Below are 6,897 nucleotides of genomic sequence, written 5' to 3' on the forward strand. Positions count from 1 at the left end.
GCCCCTCCAGGTGTACATGCACCTGCCACAGACAGACAATAAGAAGAAGATCATTATCACCGAGGACGGGGAGTTCAAGGCCCTGCAGGAGTGGATCCTGGAGACGGACGGTGTGAGCCTGATGCGGGTGCTGAGCGAGAAGGACGTGGACCCCGTGCGCACCACGTCCAATGACATCGTGGAGATCTTCACGGTGAGCCGGCGGCCCCGTGCCCGCAGTCCGTCCTGCGTCTCCGGCTCAAGGCCCCGTCCCTGGGGCTCTTGGCAACAGACGCATTCTGTGTTTTCCACTCTCGGGGTGTCCGTGGTCAGTGTCTTTAGCCTGCACCCCCTTTTGACTCTGGGCTTCACTGCCTGCCCCTCTGGATCTGTGTGATAGGAGCTGCGAGCAGAGCTACTCCGCCCTGACCTCTCCCCCCACCCCCACTCCAGGTGCTGGGTATTGAAGCCGTGCGGAAGGCCCTGGAGCGGGAGCTGTACCATGTCATCTCCTTTGATGGCTCCTACGTTAATTACCGGCACTTGGCGCTCTTGTGTGATACCATGACCTGTCGTGGCCACTTGATGGCCATCACGCGACACGGAGTCAACCGCCAAGATACTGGCCCTCTCATGAAATGCTCCTTCGAGGAAACGGTAATGGCAGAAGTGCGGGGTGGTGTGGGAGTGGGGAGTGCTGGGCACTGGTGCTGTGCTCCCCGAGGGGAGCGGGGGGGCGAGCACTGGTGAGCGGCCCTGGGCACTGCGTGGAGGGTCTGATGGGGCCTGGCCCTCTTCTGGCTGCTCAGGTGGATGTGCTGATGGAAGCAGCTGCACACGGAGAGAGCGACCCCATGAAAGGGGTGTCTGAGAACATCATGCTGGGCCAGCTGGCTCCCGCCGGCACTGGCTGTTTCGACCTCCTCCTCGACGCAGAGAAGTGCAAGTACGGCATGGAGATCCCCACCAACATCCCCGGCCTGGGGGCTGCCGGACGTGAGTATGAGGGTCTCCGCGGCCCAGAACTTGGCTGGGCCTTTGAAGGGGAGGCAGGCCCCGGATGGGAGGGTGGCTGTTACTCAGAGTCGCTGTGTTCCTTCTGCAGCCACCGGCATGTTCTTCGGCTCAGCACCCAGTCCCATGGGAGGCATTTCTCCAGCCATGACGCCCTGGAACCAGGGCGCAACCCCAGCCTACGGCGCCTGGTCCCCCAGTGTTGGTGAGTGGCCCCGCCCGGGAGGGAGCTCTCTGGGTGGATCGAGGGCTCGCCACGGTCGCCAGGTTGGAACACTGGAGGCCATGGCGCTCTGGGGAGGGTGTTGGGCTCCAGCTCTGTTTTTGGTTTTTGGTCTTTTTTGAAGTTTAATATGTTAACTTCATTACTGTAAAGCCAGGAAATATGACTTGCGGGCTGAGGCCATGTGGGTGCATGACGTTCCTCCTGAATTGGACACATTTACTTCCCTTGCCTCACGCCTCCCAGACGGCTCTCCAGCTTGCTCTGAGATGGAGAGCCGACTGTGCACAGGCTCCCGCTCTGGTTTGAACGTAACGTTTCTCTCTCGCAGGGAGTGGAATGACTCCAGGGGCAGCCGGCTTCTCTCCCAGCGCTGCTTCAGATGCCAGTGGCTTCAGCCCGGGTTACTCCCCTGCCTGGTCTCCCACCCCCGGCTCTCCAGGCTCTCCAGGCCCTTCAAGCCCGTACATCCCGTCACCAGGTGAGCTGTCCGTCTCTTACTGCCAATTTCATTTCTCCCTGATCTTTCCCCCGGGGGTAGTCTCACTTAACTCCTCTCGGCTTCTTTCCTACAGGTGGTGCCATGTCTCCCAGCTACTCACCAACGTCGCCTGCTTACGAGCCCCGCTCCCCTGGGGGCTACACACCCCAGAGTCCCTCTTACTCTCCCACTTCACCCTCCTACTCTCCTACCTCTCCATCCTATTCTCCAACCAGTCCCAACTACAGTCCCACATCACCCAGCTACTCTCCAACCTCTCCCAGCTACTCTCCGACTTCTCCCAGCTACTCCCCGACCTCTCCCAGTTATTCTCCCACCTCTCCCAGCTATTCTCCAACTTCCCCAAGCTACTCGCCGACATCACCTAGCTACTCGCCAACCTCTCCCAGCTACTCGCCAACCTCTCCCAGCTACTCGCCAACTTCTCCCAGTTACTCGCCAACATCACCCAGCTATTCTCCCACCTCTCCTAGCTACTCGCCGACCTCTCCGAGTTATTCTCCAACATCACCGAGTTACTCACCCACTTCCCCAAGTTATTCACCCACCAGCCCTAACTATTCTCCAACCAGTCCCAATTACACCCCGACATCACCCAGCTATAGCCCAACATCACCCAGCTACTCACCTACTAGTCCCAACTACACACCAACAAGCCCTAACTACAGCCCAACCTCGCCAAGCTACTCTCCAACTTCACCCAGCTACTCCCCGACCTCACCAAGTTACTCCCCTTCAAGTCCACGGTACACACCACAGTCTCCAACCTATACCCCAAGCTCGCCCAGCTACAGTCCCAGTTCTCCCAGCTACAGCCCTACCTCACCGAAGTATACCCCAACCAGCCCTTCCTACAGTCCCAGCTCACCAGAGTACACCCCAACCTCTCCCAAGTACTCACCTACCAGCCCGAAGTATTCTCCCACCTCTCCCAAGTACTCGCCTACCAGCCCCACCTATTCGCCCACCACCCCGAAATACTCACCAACATCTCCTACTTACTCACCGACCTCTCCAGTCTACACCCCAACCTCCCCCAAGTACTCACCTACTAGCCCCACCTACTCCCCCACCTCCCCCAAGTACTCGCCTACCAGCCCCACCTATTCGCCCACCTCCCCCAAAGGCTCTACCTACTCGCCCACTTCCCCTGGCTACTCGCCCACCAGCCCCACCTATAGTCTCACCAGCCCAGCCATCAGCCCAGATGACAGTGATGAGGAGAACTGAGGCTGAGCAGGGCGCAGCAGCAGGCTAGGGCGAAGGGCGTCCTCTCACCTCCTTCGTGGGGTGCAAGCCGCCAGCCTGGCTCCTTTGTACATAGCTCCTTGTGTTCCCCATTCAAGTTTTGGTCCTGTTTCCAGTGGGGCTTTGGTCTTGTTCTCCACTTGTGGTGTCTCCGAACCCACTCGCCTGACTGGTGTTCTTCCTACCCCACCCACCCAAGTCTGTCCCCAAATTGAGGATCCCTCCTTGCCTGTGGCTTGATTGGGGGTAAAGGGTATTTTGACTTCTTAGGGGTAGTGCCTGCTCTGGGTCGTTACATCTGATCCTCAAGAACAAAGCTAAAGCTGCCTTTCTGTGTATTATTTTTTGAAATTTAAATAAAGTTTACTAATTTTGACCAAAAGCATTGTATATTGAGTGCTTATTGCTAGGCAGGCATACCCAGGCTCCTGCTTTCCTGCCTGGGCTGCTATGCCATTTAGTGTTTCAGGTGCTTCCTGTTAATGGGGGGGTAGGGTGGGTGGGGAGGCAGGAACATGAGAGCAGGTGGTACATTTCACCTGTTGAACAAATACCTACTAGTGCCAGGCAGTGTTCTGGATCTGTCATCAAACAGATACAGCACTTGTCCCACATTAAAGCAATATTGAACATGATGGCTTTTTAACCTATTTTCATGATTATAATATACTAGAGGCCCAGTGCATGAAATTCTTGCACGGGTAGGGTCCTTAGGCCTGGCTGGTGATCAGGGCTGATCGGGGCTTTCCGGCTGCCGGCTGGGGCCTCCCTGCGGGTCAGCCCACGTCACAGCCAGCAGTAGAACTTCACGTCTCCCGGTTGAACTCCTGCAGGGACACTTTGCATATTAGCCTTTTATATAGAGAGATAGTTTGGAAAAGTGTAAGAAGATGTGGTACAGGAGAAGAAAAGCTCCCATGCTTAACACGACCACCAGGAGGCAGCTTTTCTTTTGGTATTTTTTTTTTATATGTTTCTCAAGTCACTTTTAACCAGTTTTTGTTTTGACCTCGAACCGACAATGAGAAAATTATAAATAATGTAATATGCTTTAACACTGGAGTTAATGGGGCTCAGTTGCTGTTTTCAGTTGGCCATTGCGTAATTTCTCTTATTAGCACCTTTATGTAGATAACAGCTTTCTCTATAACATCTGCAAGTTATTTCTGGTTTACTTGAGATATTTTATATATTTTTATTGATTTCAGAGAGGAAGGGAGAGGGAGAGGGAGATAGAAACATCAGTGATGCGAGAGACATTGATCAGCCGCCTCCTGCACGCCCCCTGCTGGGGATCAAGCCCGCAACCTGGGCATGTGTCCTTGTCTAGAATCAAACCTGAGACCCTTAAGTCCGCAGGCCAACACTCTACCCACTGAGCCAAATCAGCTAGGGTGAGATACTTTATTTTTAAATATATTTTATTGATTTTTTACAGAGAGGAAAGGAGAGGGATAGAGAGTTAGAAACATCGATCAGCTGCCTCCTGCACACCCCCCACTGGGGATGTGCCCGCAACCCAGGTACATGTCCTTGACTGGGATCAAACCTGGGACCCTTCAGTCCGCAGGCTGACGCTCTATCCACTGAGCCAAACCGGTTAGGGCTAGGGTGAGATATTTTAAATTAATTAATTAGTTCTAATCCTCACCTGAGGATGCTTTTGTAGTGTCTCCCCTACACACACCCAGTTTTTCCTTCTTTATTGAATAACTTTAAAGATGTAATTACAATGAAAGGTGACATGTTAGGACAGAATCTTTTTTCTCCTGGTTTTGAGGATATGTTTATTGATTTCAGAGAGAGAGGATGGGAGAGAGAGACAAACACAGACTGGTTGCCTCTTGTAAGCGCCCCAACTAGGAACTAACTGGCAACTTACTTACGTTGTGTCCCTTTGTTCTTTAAAGCTTAATCATATTTCAAAGAATAGAAAGTGATATGGCCAAGATCTATTAATTTATCGCCCAAATTACAGATAATAGATAACATTTTGCTATATTTAATTCAGATCTTAAATTGTGGAAGAAATGCTGTTTTGTAAAAAGGACATATGTTTATTACAAAAGATCTCTAAGCACTATAATAAGGAAAAAATCTCAAGCCCCATCACCAAGAAACTAATACTGGCAGTTAACAAACGTAATTCCAGACATTTATAGGATGGTAGAAAGTCAGATAGAAATTCTCTAATAAAAATGGGGATATTGACACACTGAGTCTGGGTGCTGTAACACACCATGGACTGGCTGATGAACATACATTTATTTCTCTCCGCTCTGGAAGCTGGGAGTCCAAGAGAGAGGTGCTGGCAGGTTGGGTGCCTGGTGAGAGTGCTTTCCGGTTCATAGACGGCCATCTACTCACCGTCCTCACATAGCAGAAGGGGCAGGGGCGCTCTCGGGGTTCTTTATAAGGACACAATTCTACTCATGAGGACTGACTCCACCCTCATGACCTAAGCACCCCCAGATCCTGACATCTGAACACCACATTGTGCCCTAGCCGATTTGGCCAGTGGGTAGCGTCAGCAAGGGCGCATGCCTGGTTGAGGGCTCATGCCTGGGTTGTGGGCACATGCCTGGTTGAGGGCTCATGCCTGGTTGTGGGCACATGCCTGGTTGAGGGCACATGTCTGGGTTGTGGGCACATACCTGGGTTGCGGGCACATGCCTAGGTTGAGGACACATGCCTGGTTGTGGGCATGTGCCTGGGTTGCGGGCTCATGCCTGGGTTGCGGGCTCAATTCCCAGTGGGGTGTGTAGAAGGCAGTCAATCAGTGATCCTCTCTCATCATTGGTATTTCTATCTCTCCCTCTCCCTTCTCTGAAATCAATAAAAAATTTTAAAAAAAATGCAGTGGTTTCTAAACATTAAAACAAAACAAAAAAACCCCACCATCACAGTTGGGATTAAGTTTCAACGTAATTTCTGAAAAACATTCAGTCTATACCTTCAATAATTTAATAGATTCAATAATTTTTTAGAAGAAAAAAAAGTTGTGAAACATAAATTTGCTGGATGTCATGTCACTGATAGATTGCCATAAGAAATATTCCTAAAAGGTCCCTCTAACATCAAAAAAACAATATTATGAAAACTTGGCAATGTCAGGCTATTTTTTTAAAAAAAAACAATGAAACTTTAGATAATATAGATTGATTACAGTATTCTTGTGTTCCCCCTTTTTGTGTGTGTTTTTTTAAATAGCACATGTGTGCCGAAACCGGTTTGGCTCAGTGGATAGAGCGTCGGCCTGCGGACTGAAGGGTCCCAGGTTCGATTCCGGTCAAGGGCATGTACCTGGGTTGCGGGCACATCCCCAGTGGGGAGTGTGCAGGAGGCAGCTGATCGATGTTTCTCTCTCATCGATGTTTCTAACTCTCTATCTCTCTCCCTTCCTCTCTGTAAAAAATCAATAAAATATATTTAAAAAAAAAATAAATAGCACATGTGGCCCTAACTGGTTTGGCTCAGTGGATAGAGCATCGGCCTGCAGACTCAAGGGTTCGATTCCAGTCAAGGGCATGTACCTTGGTTGCGGGCATGTACCCAGTGGGGAGTGTGCAGGAGGCAGCTGATCGATGTTTCTTGTCAATGTTTCTAACTATCCCTAACCCTTCCTCTCTGTAAAAAATCAAAATATATTAAAAAAAATAGAACATGTGTATACTTCCACCCATTTTAAGAAATTGAATCTTGGTGTCCCTTATATGCTCCTGTCATAGCATGGCCTTCTCTCTTCCCCAGAAGTTTCTTGGTGATGCTCCTTTGTTGTTGTTAATCCTCACTCAAGGATATGTTTTCCATTGATTTTTTTTTCTTTTTAGAGAGTGGAAAGGAGGGAGGGCAGAGAGAGAGAGAGACATCAATGGGTTGCCTCCTGTACAGAAAAAAATCTCAAGTTCCACCACCAAGAAACTAATATTGG

General features: G+C 50.5%; 1 protein-coding gene across 1 annotated transcript in view; it reads left to right on the plus strand.

The window, feature by feature from the left end:
- Window positions 1-3,348, plus strand: part of POLR2A (polymerase (RNA) II (DNA directed) polypeptide A, 220kDa) — a 21,177-nt gene extending 17,829 nt beyond the window's left edge. Inside the window, exons 24-29 of the mRNA XM_006761638.2 lie at window positions 11-193; window positions 433-636; window positions 789-975; window positions 1,085-1,198; window positions 1,548-1,697; window positions 1,792-3,348. Coding sequence (XP_006761701.1) covers window positions 11-193; window positions 433-636; window positions 789-975; window positions 1,085-1,198; window positions 1,548-1,697; window positions 1,792-2,948 — 1,995 coding nt within the window. The 3' untranslated portion in view covers window positions 2,949-3,348. The remainder of the gene's footprint in view (window positions 1-10; window positions 194-432; window positions 637-788; window positions 976-1,084; window positions 1,199-1,547; window positions 1,698-1,791) is intronic.
- The last annotated feature ends 3,549 nt before the right edge of the window (window positions 3,349-6,897 follow it).

This window comes from Myotis davidii, unplaced genomic scaffold (genome assembly GCF_000327345.1).
Source record: "Myotis davidii unplaced genomic scaffold, ASM32734v1 scaffold37, whole genome shotgun sequence".
In the NCBI taxonomy this organism is placed as follows: domain Eukaryota; kingdom Metazoa; phylum Chordata; class Mammalia; order Chiroptera; family Vespertilionidae; genus Myotis; species Myotis davidii.